Below are 21,193 nucleotides of genomic sequence, written 5' to 3' on the forward strand. Positions count from 1 at the left end.
AATAGGGACCAACCATGCCATACCACAGAACATTTGCAACTTTTCCAAATCAAATTCGAATTGGAATTACACCTACACATTTTTTCCTAAATTAGATTAGAATTAGAATTACTGACGGCGCAAAAACTTATAAATTGAATTAAATCGTCGCTGTGGAATCATTTTGAGAGAATTAAGTTTTTGTAAAGTACATTTTTTTACGGCCATATTTTTGGCAATAGATCACTTTGAAACGATGTGACAAGCTAATGGCCTAAAATAGAAAGATTTGATCAAAAAAATCGATTTTCTCTAAAATTGAAAAAATGGATCTCAAAATTTGAAAAATGGACATCAGTATGGTTGTATTTAAAACAGAAATCAATTTAAAACAAAAATAATAAAAACAAGGCCCTTGTTTGAGACATCTTTTTTATTGTTTATTTTTTTCAAGCCATGACGTCACGAATATTCGATTGTGACGTCATGGTGGACTGACATTGACAATTGAAAAGATAGGGTAAATATAGCTCATTTGACGAAATATCTGTACTATTGCTGTTGAACCGACTAGTTTGAGGGTACCAACCATCACCTATCGATATACGTCGGCGATATCGAGTGGTAATCGAGTGGTCCGTGGGTTCATACAACATGTTTTTTGGAAAGTATTTACACAATTATGGCATAAATTTACAACTTGAAAATAACACATTTTTTTTAAAGGCCTTTGTTTAAAACACTGCCCTAAACAGGTTTGTTTTAAATGCAACCCTAGACATAAAAGTGACTTTGATTCCACAGCGAAATTGGATCGGTCTGATTATAACACGAGAATTGTCTAGTTCGTCTGTTACCTTGACCGAGAGAGATAGCCTGCACTTTACTCTCGTAATTACGTTCACGAGCGAATCTCAGAAAAGCTCCCATGGGATCCGAACCAGTGCTCAGCACGAATACGAGCGGAATCATTTTGGTGATGTCTTCGTACAGCGATTCCAGAGAAACGGGCGGATTTTCGATAAACTGCCTTCCGAGATGCATCATCACAAAATCAGTGACTGCGTTTACGAGCTGAATAAAATTGTAGCTAGGTCAGCAATGATATGCGCAGTCAAATTCATGGTTTTATATAAAAATCGAGTAGGAAAATCACGAAGTACCTTTTCCTCTTTGAAGTTTTTGACCAAAATCAACTTCTGGAACGAAGTGAGTCTCTCCTCCCAGTGTCCGATCGCTTCGTCCTGCTCTTCTGGTTCTTCCCCTTCTTTCGGAGTGGGGGGACGTATGTACTCGGGCGGTACTTGAAACTGGAATTTCGGACAATGTTGGCAGCGAGAACAAAAAATCACCAAAAATACATGAAATTTTCCCCAAAACAATCGCAAAAAAACATCGTAAAATAAATCCTCCTCAAAATCACATATAAGTTCCAGAAAAATCATAAAAATTCACATAAAAACGAAACTCACCAGAATAATCACATATCACAAAGATATATCATGAAATAAATTACCGTCAAAATATCAGCCCAAAATAATGAAAAATTCCACCGAAATCCACAAAAAATGAAATTCCCCAGAAATCAACAAAAAACTTGCAGAAAATATCATATTAAATCTCCTCAAAATCACAAAAATATCCCTCCGAGAAAATTATTTAAAAAAAACAACAAATTACAAAGTCAAAATTCTAAAAAATTCACAAAAATATGAAATTCACATGAGAGGCTCACAAAAAACCCAAGATATATAAAAAAACTGAAAATCGCAAAAGAGATCCTATCGAAAAATCCTAAAAAAATCCCCCACAATCACATAAAAAGGAAATTCCCGAAAAATTCTTAAACAATCTCCAAAGTATTATCACAGAATAAATCCCCCAGGAAATCGCAAAAAAATATCCCACCGAAAAATCCTCGATAAAAATTGCAAAAACATGCCGCATACCGAATATTCGGGCGACTCTTCCGGGTTGAGACGGACTTCCAATTCGCCGAGAGCGCAATAGATCGGCGTGCGCAATAGGTCCTCCGTCAAGCCTCCGAAACCTTTCAGGCTGTCTTCCAAATCCACGGTCTTCTCCCAGACCTTTGAAAACACGGTACCGGTAAACGATTTAAAATATAACGTCAATAATGTCTTTGATAAATTGAAATGCCTGTCTTTGTGCGTTCTACGAATAATCTGGTTCAAATCTAATTTGTTGGGTGTAGCTTTGCTATAATTCCAATTCTAATTTGTGAAATTTTTCCACGCTAACATTTTATTTGTAATCTCATTTCTGGTTTGGCTGAAAATGCTACAGGAGAGCTATATAGCGCGAAACCATCCAAGCTTGCTGTACACTGTGTACAGACCAGGGTTGTAATGACTCGAGTCCGACTCAAGTCACGATTTTCTGATGACTCGACTTGGCTCGAGTCATTTTCTCAAAATATGGAAATGACTCGACTCTACTCGAGTCAATCTGTGTATTGACATGACTCGAGACGCAGAGGGCCAAGACCGACATTTCATTGTAATTTCGAATGATAGTAAAGTAACCACACTATTGGGATTTCGTCTATTGCTACTGGTGCTTGAAAATGCGACCAGAAACTGCTGAAAGTGAGGGAAATTAGTATATTATAAATGCGAACCACTCGATATCACCAAACAGAGTTAGAGAAAGTTAATTTAACAAGACTTTAACAGGAAACTGAGCAGTCAACACAATGACTTGGACTCGACTCGAGGTGTAATTTCGTGAGTCGGACTCGACCCTCTTTTCGCTGACTTGGACTCGGACTTGACTCGGCGGTGAATTCAAATTGACTCAACTTGACTTGAGTCAAAACTGTATCTGCTCTGTTTTCATATGAACTTTTACGGTTACACAAATTCGGTAATTCTGATTCTAATCTATTTTGGAAAAAAGTCTAATTTGAAATAAAAAACGGTATAGCTATAAGTCTAATTATAATTTGATTTATAAAAGCTGAAATTTTTCTAGCTCTCCAAGTCTTCTACGGCCTATACAGTATAAAAGTTGCGAATTTACGCATTGCGCCAGACCAGCATTACTCGAAAGCCAGCAGAATCAACAGAACAAAATATGAGGTCACAAATTCTAGTTTGAGGTCAATTAATCGACTAAAACTAGTTAAAATTTGACGTAAAACTGCACAGGACTCAAAGTGGAAATCCACGAAAACGAAAGCATTGTTACCTCATCACTGAGCCATTCAACCGCTGGTTTCGCAGGCCTCTTCTTGTCGATACCCGTGGCTCCTCGTAGGAAAAAGTTCCATTCGTCGTCCGTGATATTTCCGCGTTGCTTCATGATGTCCACACACACCATGAAGCTGAATATGAGCTTGTGTCTCTCGAAAAGACCTCTGGCCACGTTACGGTAAATTGCGAACGTCGTGTCGTTCTGGAAACATACAGAAACATTACACAAACGATTTAATAATGTATTGATATTGAAATAAACGTGAATATTTTCAGCTGACACTCGTCAGGGGTAACAGTCAGCAACTAGTAGAGAATTGGAAAGAACATTGTATACTAATAATCCTAACAACAATCGTATTACTTCGATTATTCTAATTTTGCGCATACCACAGCACACAGTTACGGCAAAAAAGAAACAAAATGCGTGCAGTGACTAGATGTGATTACAGCCAAACCGATATCCGATTTTTGAGCCGATACTGATAAAACTGATAACTAGGGCGTTTTTTGACATGTCAAAATTTGTCAAAATTTTGTCAAAATTGTAGCGTTAGGTCAAAATTTGTTAAAATTGTTTACAAAGTCAAAATTTTTTTGACGTCTGCATTTCGTTTGTATCGTAGATTCTGCACTGTCGGTAAACTCATTTGACATTTTACAGGTTGCAGCCTACTTTATAGGCCTACCGCTGTAAACGGCTAATTGTCTGCTCATTGTGAATCATAAACGGTCAAATGAAACAAATAGGTAGGCATGGTGTTATGCTCAACGTACCGCAATATCTTAACCGAAGAAAGATTTCATGGGCTTTGCATCATTCTTATATTAAGAAGCGCATGATGAAAAATTGTGATGTAGACAACATTGTCTGAATGAAGCAACACGATGTGTCACCAGCAGTGTACGCGCAACTCGAGTGTTGTCAGCCAACAACTGCTGCTGTTGAACGTCCTTGGCAAGATTCTTAGTAAGGACAGACACTTTCTACCCTAGAATGTACGAAAGTATCTCTCGTTGTACTACAAATTTTTTCAATTATTTCTATCATAATACGTATTGTAACCACTGAAATTCTTCATAGGGACAGATTTCGTTAAAATATTGGTTTTTTCATGTAAAAAGTTGCCCGTTTCTAAGCCAAAAACGTTTTTTCAGGTTAAACTACTTCGTTAGGACAGTCAGTTCCAACCAGAAATGAAGATATAATGAAGATAAGTGGAACAATTTTAACATTATGTGTGAAAACACCTAATTTGCATAAGTTAGGTTGAATATTTGGTCAAAATTTTGTTTGTTGCGATGATGAATTTCTATCATTCCAGAAACCTACTCGTGGTTGAAGGATCGTCAAAAATCCAATCGCTTTCACGACAAATCAATGCAGTCCGTGACATAAATGCGACGTACCAGCAATATGCCGAGACGCTTGTCCAAATCCGAAGACTTTTCAGCGTTACTGATCGTCATGTTGAAAATGTCGTTGAAATATTGCAGCGAGAACTGGTACATGGGGTCGATCTCGCAGAGAGACGCCACCACAAAGAATAACACCGAGCCCCGTGTCGCAACCGGGCGGTATCTGGAGATAAAGAAATCCAATGAAAACATATTTTTAGCTTTGTGATATTACCGCGATGGTTCTTAACTCTTACTAATCTGCGGAACACTTACGCTGATATGCAAGCCTTCGCGGAACGCCAAATTTTCGCGACTGCTATGACAGGTCAGGGAATTGATTCCATGTGATTTGCACAATTGCCACTGTTACAAAAATACTTTGCGCATACCAATTTCTAATCTAAGTCGGTGGTTTTCAACATTTTTCACCTCGCGGGCCGATAAAATTTCAAAAAATATTTGTCGGACCGGTGGACTTTCAAAAATTGAAATCATCCCAAAATGTAAAGTATGTAACCGTTATTTTTGCAAGTATATGGCGCTAGAGAGTGACATCGTAATTAACTACATTCATGATGGCAACCATTTGATTTTACGGTAGTAAGTATGCTGAGTCGGTATCCTTGAACAGATAAACCGGCTACCGCCGAGAGTGGTTTACAGTCTTTGGTGCCGAAAGCCCTGTACCCCACCAACTCGAATAAGATTCTTCTCTTCGACAATATCGAGAGAAGCATTTCGGAATCAAACCAAGCAGCTTGTCGCGTTACCTTGCTCTTTCTCAACTACCACCAAACGTAGCCTACTCTGGTTACTACGAAAACAATGTGCCGCACAAAAACACCTGACCCGCCATACACACAATCGGGGCCGAAAAAGCACTTCGTCAGCCCAGCCCTTAAAAAACCTTGGCCCTCCGGATCCCACGGTTGGATGGATGTTTCACCAGCACTTGGCAGCACACGCATTCTACTCAGTGTGGGCAGAGAGTTTGTTTTGCCTAATCGCGCATAAAATTTTCTATAATTCATGACTGAATCGGTCAATAATATTGGTTGTTGCATAGATATTGCTTTAATTTTATTCCTCTCAGAAACATCAGATTTTTCGGTAAATCCGAGTGAGTTGTCGTCAAGTAATATTTAGGGCACATAATTATTAATTAAACATATACGATCGAGCCTGCTGCAATAATTACTTCGTTGCATGCCTATTTCTATAAATCCTGCGTATTTCTTTGGGTAAAGACACCTAATAATCAATACATTTTGTGACACTAAAATAAAAATTTGAAAAAAGTTGGATAATGTTTCAAAACAACACTGTATAATTTATGTTCTTTCACAAAATATTTTTGGGCCCCGTTTAAGCTCGGCTTCCTCCAATTGAAGGTTTGGGGTGCGACAGTTACGGTCCTGCACAAAATAAATGAATAGAAAACAAACGTCACAACGTTCTGAATCAGTTGGAAATTCTATCTTTTATTTATTTTATCAATGGACAACCCTTCAACATATTGCATCTTGAAATTAACCCAACTAGAACGGCCGGCCTCGAGTCCAAATTTCAATGCATTTAGAAAAATGTTCATAAAATCCGAACCACGAGACTTGAACCGACACCCAATATATCGCTGTAATCGTGAAACAGCCGCCTAACCAACTGAGCTACTCTCAAAGCGAGAGAGAAACAGGTGATGCCCCTATACCAAGAAGTGTTCTCAACTTTTTGAAAATAAAAGAGAATTTGATGTTTGAATTTGCGACTACGTCATACATAGACGTGCTCGGGATAGAATCATCGCCTGACTGATTTCACAGCAATATCAGGATTCCAAAATGACCTGAGTGAGGTTCTTACGATAATACAATCGAGTGTAACGACCGTTGATATACCGATGGCTACAGTTGGCTGTAGCGCGATTGATGTCAGGCGTCTCGCATTCATCGCACATACACGCGCCGCGTGTTATTGTAGTATCGACGGCGTTCAATGATTCATTTCACAGTGCCGATGTATCGCTTTGTACGAGTTACGAAGTACTAGATAGTGCGTTGTCGAAACACACCTTGCTCTTGTACAACAACTAGAACTGAATATATAGTGGTTGGATTGACAGGTAGTCATACCTGCAATATAAAATACAGTGTTTCACTGATATTTTACTGGGCATTTGAAAAAAGATTAGGTCATATTACGCAAGCCTTTCATCGACAATGGTGATGTAATCAATCGCTTTGAGACAAGGGCTGTCTATTGAACCAATAGGTATCAGGTAGGCTATGCATATCGGCATATGTAGCAATGACATGTCGAGTCGCGTGACACAATATATGAAATAATGCATCACACGTGTAATACAACAGCAAATCGAAATAATAACAAGCCAGCACATCTAGCACCAACACATGGAAAAACGTAAGAAACCATTATAGCATTGGCAACTGAAGGTATTGCAATTATATTCGTTGCCCACACTGCAATGATAATAGGTCAACTGCTTTGACAGAGTTACGCCGAATTTTCGTGCCTCTCGTGAATCATGGACGAATAAAATACTTTGAATCAAGAAAGTGCATTGATTAGATGGAACCGGGATTTGATGCCTGGCTTTGCTGGTCGTCAAATTTTCATAAATGACCTGCGCGTTGTGGACGGAAATCTCGAGCAGACACGAAAATACCTTTCAATACCAGAATCGCGACCGGAGCTTTGATGTGCCGGTGCATTTCGTTTTATTCGCTACTACGGGAAAGACGTGAATCATTTCCACCAGAAATGAAGCCATTTACGGACATAAATTTGCTGTCATATCAATAGCGGAGATCTTGTAGTTCGCTGAAGAACATCATGGCAGTATTGGTGTATTAGTATGAATAGCAAAAATATTCAATATGCGTAATCTTCAACAGCAACAGAAAATACATTGCTAAAACCCGCACATGTTATTTCGTAACATATTTTTACTTCCAGTTCGAAGAATCTTCTGTGCGACTAATTTTTGATTATAAGTATTCCAATACATGGGCAATGGGCATAACCAACACATGTTAGGAGAAAAGATCTGCAAATGAATTTGATGTCTCGGAGATGCGCTGATTTAGGTCACGGGCGCTGGTTTATCTCACGCGCGCACATTCACGCGAACGTCGTGGCGAATTGTATTTTGCGCAAAACGTTTTTATGTATTCAATCTGCATTTTGAACAGGCTATTCGATAGTATAAGATGTTATTTATGGCTCGACGTATGCGTATTGATAATAGCTATCCATCTGTAATAGTTGTAATTGTCTACGACTAGAACAACCCAGGAAATTTTGGATTAAGTAAAGCGTGTTCGTGAAAATACGCTCAGTTATCATTAATGATTGTGCCGTTTCGATCGGGTTAAGTGATGACCCCATATTTATAAAACGGATGCCAAGTTTTTTCTATTTTTTTTATATCATTCTTCAAAAAGATAACCGCCCACTTACTTTTCACGAGCTTCTGAAATATTCAACTCCGTCGCTTCCGCCTCTTCCAAACGCTTCGAAATCACTCCCGACGTCACTTTGGAATCGTTGAGCGTGTTGATTAGTTTTTCGTTGTCCAGAATATTTCCCTCGGACGCGAACAGCAATTTCAAGATTTGGTCTTCAATTGATTTCAACTGGGCCTTGTCGGCGTTGATCCTGGGATAAAAGCACAATCCTTTGATTAGAAATTCACATTTGAACCGATTCTTCAAGGCACAGTACTTCAATATACAATTGAATAATATATTCATATTGAAATAGACCCGAATATTTTCGGCTTAGACTCGTCAGGGGTGATCGTCCGCAACTAGTAAAGAATTGGAAAGAACATTGTATATTCATGATCGTATCACTAAAATTACGTCATATTAATATACTAGTCAACTGCAAATCCATAACTAGGTCACTAATCTTCGTTTATTTTGCAGTGAGCATGAAATCAAAAATGATAACTAACAATGTAAATACCTGACACTTGATAATTCACAATCATCAATGTTAACAAAGAGAAAGAAAACAGACAAATAGAAATTTTGAGCTTTTCCAAATTCAATCATAATTAGGATTATAGCTACCTTTTTCCAAATCACACACAAAACATTTCACAAATTAGATTAGAATTATAAAGTTGAATTCCATCCATCTTATACAAATTACGTAGTGCATCAATGACGTGATTGGGGACTTTGATAATAGAAATCTTAGATTTCAGTACCTGAGTATCAGTTGAGTTCTCTGTTCTTCCAAATCGGGCCTCTCCAGACGCACGACGTCGCTCAGAATCTGATCTTCCAGTCCAAGTTTTGTTACCGTAAAGTTGATGATGGTAACCTAGAATATGAAATTTTGCTTTGAAAACACGATGAGAAATTAGCACGACACAGAAAATGACGATTTAACTTACAGAAAACTTATTCTAGCATAAAATGCATGGCTGTATACTGTAACCAAAATGACACCAACATAAAGTGAAATCGGCTATATTACAGTACCTTGATGCAGACTTCTGGCAGGTAGTGAGGATTATAAAGTTTCGTGGTCATGTAAAACCGGAAATTTTTGTCGTAATCGATGTCGGAATCTCCCAAACGAATCAGCATTCGGCCGCCGGACATGTACGTCTGTAAAATTATATTGTAAAGATTAGCGTTTCAAACTTACAGGTGAAGAACTTCAATTAGCGATTGAACATTTTATTCTATTCATACGGAAATGAGCCCGAACATTTTGGGCTGACACTCGTCAGGAGTAATCGTCAGCGACTAGTAGAGAATTGGAAAGAACATTGTACATCAACTGACGTATTAACAAATATGACGTCACCGCAGGGCTGTAATGACTCAAGTCATGACTCGACTAAAGTCCGACTGAAGTCACGATTTTCTGATGACTCGACTTGACTCGAGTCATTTTCTCAAAATACGGAAATGGCTCTACTCGACTCAAGTCAATCTGTGCATTGACTCGGTTCATTGCGCGTGACTCGAACCAAGTCATATGACTTGAGTCTCAGACGGCCAAGACCGATATTTCATTGTAATCTCAAAGAATAGTAACCACACTATCGGGATTTCGTCTATTGGTACTGGTACTTGAAAATGCGACCAGAAACTGCTAAAAGTGAGGGAAATTAGTATATTATAAATGCGAACCATTCGATATCACCAAACAGAGTTATAAAAAGTGGGTTTACAAGACTTTAACTGGAAACTGTGCAGTCAACACAATGACTTGGACTCGAACTTGAGTCATAATACCATGACTCGAACCTCTGCTAGCTGACTTGGATTCGGACTTGACTCGGTGGTGAGTTGTAAATGACTCGACCCGAGTCAAAACTATAAAAGTGAAATTGACTTGTGACTCGGTTACAACCCAGCGTTACCGGCATGAAATTTGTAGGTATATACGATTGCCCAATTCTGTAAATACTCGGGAGACATCAACCATACTTGTTTTAACAGCACTGGCTCGAGAGCAGGGTCCAGAGTCTCCTCGACTTCTTCACAAAGAACGGGCATTCCTATTCTGATCGCATTTTCCAGCGTGCGTAGGAAATTGGGGTCGGTCAGCTTTATAATTTTCAGTCCGTTCTTCGTTTCTTTATTGCGAATCCATCTACAAACGATGGAAACGATATTTTGAGTCTTGCAAGAATTAGGGTTACCATATGAGATCTGAAAGAGGTCACTTTATTTCCACCGCTGCGGCCTAGATAACCAGGTGAAAAACATGTTGCAAAAGGTTGCAAATACGAATATTCATGGCGAATAGCAGAGCTGTAATCATTTACCTTACATATTTGAACTTTTCAAGCCATTATCACTGTTATTACATCTTAATAGAATCTACTTAGGAAAACACTTCCGTTTAAAAATGAATTTTACAGACGTTCACGTTTGCGATCATAACTTCCGAACGGTAGACGCGAGCCCCATGATCCATATATTGCTGAAAAGGGCAGGAAATTTACTTTCCAAATATGGCTTTTATGTTTACCTATAGGCATACACCATAAAAGGCCCAACCTCAAACACCTATGAAAATTTGCATCGCGCATGTACAAAACAAGACAAAAAATCGGTGGAGCGATAGTACAGACCAACAAACCTATTAAAGGATTTTCAAAAAAGGTTTTGCCAACAAAATGAAAGAAATGTTTGTTAGCGAACCCTCAATTTTGACTTTTTTTCAACAATTTTTTCCTCTGCAAAAATCTTCATGTGCAAAAGTTTGAGAAAACGACACTCTATTTTCCCCCTCTCTCTGCGCTGCAGCAACAAACCTGTTAGCTTGATCTTGCGGGTCGATCATAAGAGGCCAACGTCTGGATCTGGTGACCATAATCGCGTTTTCCGTGGAGACGTTGTCTCGAGGCAAGCCTTCCGTGTTCCACTGCCTGATTTCGTAAGCATCTCCGAGAATTTTGACCAAACTCAGATTGTCCGATGTCGGGATTTCCTGCAAATTACAAAGACAAAAATATCAGATGAGAGAGAGAGAACAGAAAAATATTTATTTCCAAAATAAGAGAAAATACTTTAGTGATATGGTGGCTAGCAATACCATCATTAGATAATCAAGTCAGCTGGTCACATTGCACATTCAGATATAGGCCTACATGATATAAATATATATTTTTACATTGCCAAAAATTGAATGCAATAATACTCATGACCATATGTTCAAATGTGATATCGATATAATATGGTTGCCTGACATATGAGCATGCGACACAATGAAAAGCGTCACTTCATCGTGTGACATTATAACCCCAGAACCAACCTTAACCCCAAATATAACCCTGAAATTAACCCTTATATATATCCTAACCCAAACCAAAGCCTTAAATCCAACCCAAACCCGTAATTTAACCCACATCCTGATGTGTCGCATGTCGCAAGTGTTGCAAGCTCATATGTCCACAGATCATCTCTATACATAGAGAGAGAGATTTAGAGCCATAGAGCGATGTATGATTTTCAGAGAATTTGTTGAATAGATACACGATGCAGAGTTTTGTCTTGGAAGAGATTAGAGAAGTAAAAGGCTTAAACAGATAACGCAGCAGCAACAATACAGCTAGCCTAGGGGCAATGAGAAATTAGAGCACGAAATACATATATACAATCGTGGATCAGTAAAGCATCCATACAGTTTCGATTCAAAGTAATAGACAATGCGCATCACGCGTACCAGCTCTTTACACTTTTCGGTCCATCTGAGAACAAGCTGATCTCTGTACACTGAAGTGAACGCTCCGTAATACGCAATACAAGCCGCCGCAATGAATACGTCACCGACAACATTTCCGATTTGCTCTTCAAATTCTTCCACCTTTTCGCTCCAACGAACCTGTCCGATAAGAATTAGAGTTAACTGCTATGGAAGCACAATTACGACACTTGCAATCTGTAGAATAGATATTTTCTAAATCAAGAAGTGAGGAGTTGGATACACAGATGAAATTATAGTATGCCCACAGCTTGAAACATTGTATCGCCATGTCCGACAAATTTGATGAAGTGTGCAACTAACAAGGCGTAGTTAGCCAATGAAGTTGAATAATATATTTGTATTGAAATAAATCCGAATATCTTCGGCTGACATTCACACAATAGACGATTACCCCTGACGAGTGTCAGCCGAAAATATTCGGGGTTTATTTCAATATGAATATAATATCCAATTATATAATGACATGAGCATTGTTATCAGATCTGTCACTAGCAAACTATCCCTTGCGTTACCCATTCAAAACAGTTTAGTTTTTAGCCTTGAAGTGTATTGAAACCAAAACAATCATATTCAATCATTTCAAATTTCGGCAAAATCTACAGATGTCGCATTGCTTTCAAACGTTAGACTTTGAGCTATTTTGAATCAGCATTTGAAATTTTGGAAGATGACACAGGTGATGGACAGGAAGAATCCCCAAAGCCACTGTTTATTTTAAACCCGATTAACGTACTATTCAAACCATTCATTTTCTAATACTATTTATTTAACAGCAGTATCAGTGAGTGCTTTGACCACCTTGATATTAATGTAATTACTTTGATGATATATGTATATGTATATACCTGTTCGTCTCCCAACGCTGTTGTCAGTTTACCCGCTCTTTTCAGCCGGGCTGCAGTCAGCGCCATGTTTTTCATGAGCTTGTCTTTCTCCTGCACGCTATGATCGAAAGAGGCCTGGAAGTAGGGCAGTATTTCATTAAAATTGTTAATTCACAACAAAAAAGTAGTATACGTTTGAGCCATTAGTACTAGATTAGATCACTAGTTGGGTTATGTCATTTTGCTTTTTACTGCACCTGCAGTTCTGCAATCTTAGCTTCGACGGACGCCAGCTTGTCTTGCTTCTCTTTCAAAGCTGCCATGGTTACGTCGAGCTCAGCCTGAGCGGCACGCAGCCTTTCTCTCTTTGGTTCCACTTCTCTCACGACATGGGAATAGGTATACATGGCCCGCACCCACATGCACATAGACCGACACGCTTTTGACACCTGAATGATAATATTAGGGTTACTATTTGTCCTCTTATAAGAGGATTTGTCCTCTTTTTTTTCAAGAAATTGAAAGGGTCCTGGACTCCGACGCACCGAACGCCAGGGTTGGCAATATAATAAACGAAAAATACTGTCCAACGAATATTTTGGGAGCGTGTATTTCCAATTCACCCAATTTCTTTTCCAGTATTATAGCTCTCAGAATTTTTTAACAGCGTCCTCTTTGTTGCAACTCAAAATATGGTGACCCTACGTAATATTGATATTGACATTATACAGGCAATTTGAAATATTCACGTTATCCCGGTGAGGCAAATTGAAAAAAACGATCTGCTAAAAACACATGACCAGCCACACGGAGCCGGAAAACTACAAAATTTTCAGCTTTTCCAAATTAGATTAGAGTTAGAATTATGGTTAAATTTTTTTTTTCAAAATTAGATTACAATTAACTGAATTCGCAAAAAACTTGGTAATTGAATGGAATTACGAATTAGACAGAAATACGACAAAAACCAAGTTGCATTCATATCAGATCAGAGTTAAAACTAACATTAATTAACACATAAATTAAAATTATGACATAGAAACATTTCACAAATTAAATTAGAATTAGATTAGCAGAATTTTGCTTTCGTTAGTCCAATTAGACAATTTCAAAATCTAGCTTAAGGCGCTTTCCAAAATCTATATACTCCTTTTGAATAACTCACTTTCTCGACTTTCTCAGGCACGAAATCGGGGTTGTTGATGTATTTCGTGAGTTTCGAGAGAATCTTGTTCGGAATATTATCCTTGTCGTACTCCAGAAGACGCTTCAGGAAATTGGGATCTCCGAGAAGACCTTTCGCTGTCGCCCAGTCGGGTTTTGAGTTCAGGAGAATCGCTACCTGGAAACGAAAACCCGATAATATTATTTAGGGTCAACATAAGTTTTTGCACCAGGTTGCGTTTGGCTCATTTTTGCCTAATTTGGGGGGCTAGGGCTGTTCAAATATAATATATTTGTTCAAATCTTACTGGCTACTTGATAAAATGGTTGGGTTGCCTAGAAAAAAACGCTGCACACCAATTCTGGCTTAATTCCAACCAGTAGAGGCATTGCAACATAAGAAAAACAGTTTTGGATTTATTTACAAAAAATAACTTTTTCAGATTTTGCTGGCTATTACATGGAATTATTAGGTTGTCAGAAAAAACGATGCACAACCATTTTGGCTCAATAAAATATAGTATTTACGGAGGCAAATTCTTTAATTCTTTATTATAGATCTTCCTACCGTAAATAATATGATTTGAAATCACAAATTTTGAACATCAATAACTTTGCTTAAACTACTGGTTCGAACTGAGGCAAATTTGTTGTGTATTGTTTTTGCAGACAAACTAACAATTTGGAAAATTTTTACATATATTTTGATTAAATAAATCCAAAACTGATTTCTTATATAGCAATGTGTCTACAGGTTGGAATTGACCCAAAATCGGTGTGCAGCGTTTTTTTAGGAAACCAAACAATTTTATCAAGTAGTCGGCTAAATCTTAAAAAAGTTGATTTTGGTTGTAACTAATGACGTTTAAAAGGAACACACATATTCGAACTCACCGTCTCCATGACGACCTGCACTAATTCTGGCGGTTTCGCAAATACTTTGATTTCTGCGATGTCGCTCTTGTCGAGAGAATCTAGCGCTTTATTGGCGGCGCTCAATACGGGCAGAGCTTCGTTTAGATCTCTCTGTGCGTCATCAGCGATTGCTTGCGTCTCTTCCGCCTTGACCTTGGCGACAGCTTCGTCTTCCAGCACCACTTTACGCACCTGGATATCGGTAAGTGCATTTGGGAAGCGTGCGATTGAATTAAAAGCGACGCTCATCAAGCCAGGGCACAGTTATTATTTTCCCGCGTGTCATGGGGTGTAGGCAGACTTTGAAACAAAATGCATGGAAAGAATCCCCTGGATACAGTTTTGATATTTAATGGAGGCAGTGATGTAAATACGATGATGGAATGGCATGCTAAACAATTATTTGACATGCAACCAATTTGTTGTACCTAGATTGGTTGAGTGTATATTTAATAATTATTGCAACTATGTATCAACTAGTTGCTGAAAATTACCGCTGACGAGTGCCAGCGGAAAATATGCGGGTTTATTTAAATACAAATATATTATTCAATTGTATATAGAAGTTCTATACTTCCAGGAAGCTCGCTACATATTAATCGTATACTAATATTAATTTGACATCATAATTCTTTTATGTATCGCATTTCCTGTATACAATCAATACAATCAATCTTTCTGTGTCACGCAAAATTTGAATTCCAGGTTTGAAATTTTTTGCTGTAATAAATCCTTCCACTCTCTGACACGCAGAGTATAGAAACAGTACATTTATTTAACGCAAACCTGATCAGCTTTCTCCTGATCCACTGCAAGCCTCTCCATGAGTTCTTCCGTTTCTTTGCTTTTCTGTTTCAATTCCGGCTCCAAAGCCGTCAGTTCTTCCTGCATGGTGTCCACGAGCTCGTTCGTTTCCAGTAGTTTGCCGAGACCGGTCTGCGGAATATCAAAGATGTCGTAAGTACCAATAATACTAGAATATTAAGCAAACGTGCAAAATAGATACAGCTTAAGGCACTTTTCCAAAACTTCAGAGCATTTATTTGAAAAGTTTTACAGTAATTGCTACGATTGGATATGAAATAAAGTAGAAAGGCTGCGTCTGGACACTAGGACTGTTAGGTTGCCTAACAAAACACTGCATGCCAATTTTGGGTCAATTCCAACATATAGACACAATGCTATAAGAAAAAATTATGGATTTATTCAATAAAAATAGATATCAAAAATTTTCATATTTTACTGCCCACCCCATGAAATTGTTATATCGTCTGAAAACACAATGTACAACTGATTTGACTCAATTCCAACCAGTAGAAGCGAAATTATTGGGGTACAAAATTTCGGATTTGAAAAATCTAGTATTTATGGTGGCAAATTACCTATTATAGATCTAGACCCAGTAGATTTCATGCCACCACAGCAGTAATTAGCCATGAGTCCTAGGTATATCACTTGGATATGAAAACATTCACGGAGTGCACCATGAATAGCCTTACTAGCAGTACGCGTGGTAAGAAATAGATTAATTCCCAAGAACGATTTTCGAACCTTGAATCTGTCTCTTGCGGTGACCAGAGATTTTTTCTTTTCGTCCAGCATAGTCAGGTACAGGTTTATCAATTCCAAGTACGAGGTGGGTGTCGTGTAATAATGTCTCCTCAATTCTGCGTAAAATCTGGAAAAATAACGAGTGAGCATAAAACTGTACAAATGATTTTCAATCAGACTTGGACAACTAGATAATTCTAATTAGAGTGAAATGCCTGTAATTTAATTTTAATCTAATTTGTGAAATGGTTCGATGCACTAATTTTAATTCTTATCTATTTTCTGGTTTTCCTGGAAATGCTACAGGAGAAAGATTTTGCATATTCAATAATTATAATTCTAACAGAATTTGGAAAAAAAAACTGTGTAGCTATCATTCTAATTCAAATATAATGTTGAAAATACTGTGTAGCTATAATACAAATTTTAATCTAATTTGAAAAAAAACTGAGTAGCTATAATTCAAATTTTACCATAATTTAGAAAATCTAAAAATTTTCTTCTGGCTTCAACTATCCCATTCTACCATCATACCTTTCGGCCATTTTGTTGACGCTGGTGTGTATCTCCACGCACATGTTTGATATTTTCTTTTTCATATCATCCTCAATTCCTTCCACGGGCGATAAGAACGACGCCGACACGCTCAACAGAGCTTCCTGTGGCCACTGCACAAACCTGCACACACAAAATTGCAATAGAGACACAGGTATATAAATTAAAATTAAAATTAGATATAAAAAATGGAACCATTCTACTATTATATTACATGGTTGATGCTTGCTACATTGTCAGATCACATATAATTCATCATAACTCATAACTGTTTGTAATAAAGTTTCATGTAAATTGTGGTAGTTTTGATGCCATTTTTCACAGTGGAAGGCTGCAAAACTCGATTGGTCGTATCACAGCATACAAAACATGACTCCTGGCACCATTTTAAAATGAATAATTAAAACATGAGCGAACAACTGCACTTACCAATCAATGGTACAACAGTTTACAAGCGAAGGGAACATTCTGCAACGCGCTCGGAATGAATCTCCAACGGGTGACATGCACAACACTATATGAAGATTCTGCCTCACTCTGAAACAAAGTATTGAAAGTTTTATTACTCCTGTATAAGACACACTTTTAATCTTAATCGTAATACTGCTCGTTAGGGCTGTTCAAAAATGACTTTTGTACAAATTTCACTCGCCACTTAATAAAATTGTTGGATTGTCTAAAAAACTGCTGCACAATAGGTTTGACTCAATTTCGCCCTGCAGACGAGCAGCTATTACAGTAGCATATTTTGGATTTATTGTAAAAATGAAAATATAAAATTTTTCTAACATTTTATTGGCTACCTCACGAAATTGTCAGATTGGCTGAAAAACGATACATAACAAATTTTGCTCAATTCCGACCATCAGAAGCGAAGTTATCGGAGCAAAGGATTTTAGACTTGGAAAAGTAGTATTAAGGAGGGAAATCTTTAGTTATCAATCACAAAATTACACACCGTAAATACTATCTTTTCAAATCCAAAGTTTCCACGCTAATAACTGTGCTTCCACAGGTTGGAATCGAGCGAAATTTAATGTGCCGCGTTTTTTCAGCCAAGCTAACTATTTTAGCTACTGGTCAGTAAAATTTGCAAAAACCATCGTATAACTGTTGCCAAATAGTGGTAAAGCTGAGAGATAGTCAGTTACCTGGCAATAAAATGCTGGAAGACGCCGTCTCTGTCTCCTTCCGAAATACCAGCGGCCTTGGCAAAAGGTCTTACAGCACCGAGCACTTGTTCCAGTTCATCTTTTTCGAACAAGTTCGGAACCTCGCCGGAGTTGAGAATGTTGTTGATGTCTTCCAAGAATTCTTCTTGAACAATCTGATCATGAAAAGCATGATTATAAATCATATTCGCATGCACTTGCTTATTATCAAGTTTCTAGAGATGTAGGCACATATCGCATTTTACTAGTAGAAAAACTTGGCGGCGCTAGTCAACGTGAGAGTGGCGTCATCTTTGACAGCAGCATTGATTAGAAATCATATAAAGTTTGTGTTGCAGTCAAATCCGCGGAAAGTTGCACATATTTTTCACAAAAGTTGCATTTATTTTTCACAAAAGTTGCACTAAAAGACCACATTTTGGTCGGACTGAAAAAAAAGGTCAACATTCCGGTTCAGCTCCCGAAATACCCGTTGGAGCGTTACTTCAGCGCTGATTTACGGTATTTCGGCCGAATAATCAAGCGATCTATTTACATATGCTGCCAAATATTTCCAGGAAAAAGTTGGTTGCATGAAAAATCGAAAAAACTTGCAAAATGTTCACGAGAAATCGAAAAAGTTGCAAGAAGTTGCGTGAAAAAAATGGACAAAAGTCGCAAAAAGTTGCACTGTAAGATTCCTTCAAACATTTTAAAACAGCTTTCTACATAACTTCCGAGTATTTAGGAAGCTGCCGGAAGCTGTAAAAAAACGTTGCAAAAAACTTGCCCTACAAATTACCGAGCTCAACTCTATCGTGCAGTCTCACCTGAGTATCGGTGAACAGAAAAACTGTATCTTTCCCGGCGACGCCCGCGGTGGTATAAATTTTCCTCAGATCTTCATGAAACGACTCGTAATTGTAGCCTCGAGTCAGCTCGATTTGGAAGCATTGATACGCGCATACGTGACAAGCCAGTCTTGTCAAAGATTGTTTTCCGCAGCCTCCAACTCCAACGAGTAATGCGTTTCCTCGCTCGGTGACGATCATTCTCACAATCCTGTCATTGACATCATAATAATAATTCATGTGATTACGTTTTTAAGCTACTTCTTCACTTCGAATTAAAAGTTTTTCGGTAAAACTACACACTTTTTACTCCCTATATTTTGCAATGTAGGGAGTAGTTCTAGAATATGTTTGCATCCAGTTTATGAGTGATAATGTAACAAAAACTGTGCAAAATAGGTCATGTATTACTGTAACTGAATCAATTTTCGGAGATTGCACCCATTTGTAGTGGCCTTGGTCAACTACAATATTTTGACAACCTCTGATGCTAAAATTTACGAGTTACCTTGAGACGTGCTCGATAGCATCTTGGAAAAAGACTAATTTCATTTCTTTTGACGACGAAAGATTGTAATCGTCCAAATAGTCTTCCAAAACATTCTTCACCTTGTCCATCCTGTAATGTCAGACCGATTTATATCCACAAGTCCCAAAATTCACTGCTAACATTCACAAATTTATTTCATCATGTCAGCAATATCAATGGTATTCAGCGGAAAAATATGATGACAAACACTACCGGTCGGTGAGGTCTTCATAAACTCGGTCGCTTTTCTCAGCTCCAACTTTCAGGAAATCTCCGAAAATTATGGGGTTGGTCACAAATTTTTCGGGTTCCACCTGTAGAACATGATAACTGTCAAGCCGGAGTTGGTTTTGTTCAAAAATAACCCTTTTTTCCCGGATTCCGGGGATTCACTGATTAAATTGGTTGCCTGCCTGAAAAAAAACGCCGTACAACAAATTTGCCTCAATTCCCACCAGTAGAAACCGATGCAGACCCAATTGAAAATTCTGAATTTATTATGAAAAATTAAAGAAAAATTTTCAAATTTTAATGTCAACCCCATGAAATTGTTAAGTTCCCTAAAAGAAAGATGCTTAACAATTTTTTCCCACTTCCAACAGGTAGGAGCGAAGCTACTGCAGTTAAAAGTTATGGATTTGGCAATAAATAGCATTGACCGTGGGTAATCCCAGAAATATTATTGAAAAACTCGATAGTGTCTTTGCTTCTACGGGCTGGAATTGCGTTAAATTTTGCATCCTTTTTCTATACACCTCAACAATTTCATGGGGTTGACAGTAAAATTTGAATTTTTTTTTATTTTATTTTTATAATCAATTCAAAAATTGTAATTGTCTCGACCTCGGCTTTTACTGGTTGGAATTGAGCCTGATTTAGTTTGAGGGTTTTTTTGGAAAACTGACAATTTAATCAATGAATCCCGGAATCCATGAAAAAAGTTATTTCTCACATGATATAACCTAGAATGGTTGCATCTGGACATCTGAAAGCTATGAGAATTAGATCAACATTCCTAGTCTAGCATCCACAGATTATGGTTGCCATGTCACATTAATTTTCGAGATTCGCAAATTCAACTGCAAAGACTCACGCTCTGTCCAAAATGCTTGTTTGCCATCTCCGACAAGATATTGTTGAAATAGGACTTGTCCTCTGAGTTGATGAGACGGTCGTGGAATACCCGTTGCGATTCGTGGCAGAACAGATGGAATATGTGAACCTAAATTTGAGAAAAACGCACGGTGACTTTATTGTCGCAAAATCGATCAGGCAGCTTTCAAGAAACCTTTTGCCACACATTTTTTTATATTATTGCATAGCATATTCATGCTGTAATCGACCCGAAGTGGTAGAGAATTGATAAGATGTAGAAAGTTCTTTTCAATTCTTCACTAGTTGCTGACGATTACCCCTGACGAGTATCAGACGACAATATTTGGGTCTATTGCAATATGAAGATGTTATTCAATTGTGGTACCTGTTCCCTGATCACCCCCGAATCGGCGCGTAAGATTCCTTGAATGCATTTGGAGAGATCTCTCAAATTGAACACGTAGTGAGACTTGGCCGGTGTCGGAAGTAAGTCTGTTGACATCCTGCCGTAAATCTCGATGGCTGCGTCGACGATGTTTGTAGCGCTTTGCTTCACAGGCTGCGGGAAGTCGGCCAAGAAACCGTTCAGAATGGCCTGAAGCAAGATTAGAAAAATTCCAGCTTTTCCAAATTAAATCAGAATTGCGGTGATAGCGACATAGGTTTTTTCTTGAAAATCAGACTAGAATTGGAGTTATAGCTACAG

General features: G+C 38.0%; 1 protein-coding gene across 1 annotated transcript in view; it reads right to left on the reverse strand.

The window, feature by feature from the left end:
• Window positions 1-21,193, reverse strand: part of LOC145445771 (dynein axonemal heavy chain 6-like) — a 71,257-nt gene that overhangs the window by 7,857 nt on the left and 42,207 nt on the right. The window contains exons 48-72 of the mRNA XM_080323905.1: window positions 20,873-21,082; window positions 20,486-20,614; window positions 19,606-19,706; window positions 19,372-19,482; window positions 18,843-19,074; window positions 18,013-18,188; window positions 17,291-17,398; window positions 16,841-16,984; window positions 16,307-16,433; window positions 15,542-15,691; window positions 14,735-14,947; window positions 13,842-14,018; window positions 12,934-13,125; window positions 12,698-12,811; window positions 11,811-11,969; window positions 10,900-11,075; window positions 10,067-10,232; window positions 9,107-9,235; window positions 8,830-8,945; window positions 8,073-8,270; window positions 4,605-4,776; window positions 3,190-3,396; window positions 1,929-2,069; window positions 1,143-1,289; window positions 837-1,053 (exon numbers count right to left, since the gene is read on the reverse strand). Of these exons, the coding sequence (XP_080180031.1) occupies window positions 837-1,053; window positions 1,143-1,289; window positions 1,929-2,069; window positions 3,190-3,396; window positions 4,605-4,776; window positions 8,073-8,270; window positions 8,830-8,945; window positions 9,107-9,235; window positions 10,067-10,232; window positions 10,900-11,075; window positions 11,811-11,969; window positions 12,698-12,811; window positions 12,934-13,125; window positions 13,842-14,018; window positions 14,735-14,947; window positions 15,542-15,691; window positions 16,307-16,433; window positions 16,841-16,984; window positions 17,291-17,398; window positions 18,013-18,188; window positions 18,843-19,074; window positions 19,372-19,482; window positions 19,606-19,706; window positions 20,486-20,614; window positions 20,873-21,082 (4,012 nt within the window). The remainder of the gene's footprint in view (window positions 1-836; window positions 1,054-1,142; window positions 1,290-1,928; window positions 2,070-3,189; window positions 3,397-4,604; window positions 4,777-8,072; window positions 8,271-8,829; window positions 8,946-9,106; window positions 9,236-10,066; window positions 10,233-10,899; window positions 11,076-11,810; window positions 11,970-12,697; window positions 12,812-12,933; window positions 13,126-13,841; window positions 14,019-14,734; window positions 14,948-15,541; window positions 15,692-16,306; window positions 16,434-16,840; window positions 16,985-17,290; window positions 17,399-18,012; window positions 18,189-18,842; window positions 19,075-19,371; window positions 19,483-19,605; window positions 19,707-20,485; window positions 20,615-20,872; window positions 21,083-21,193) is intronic.

This window comes from Botryllus schlosseri, chromosome 9 (assembly GCF_051294905.1).
Source record: "Botryllus schlosseri isolate E-star chromosome 9, Bs_hap1, whole genome shotgun sequence".
Lineage (NCBI taxonomy): Eukaryota > Metazoa > Chordata > Ascidiacea > Stolidobranchia > Styelidae > Botryllus > Botryllus schlosseri.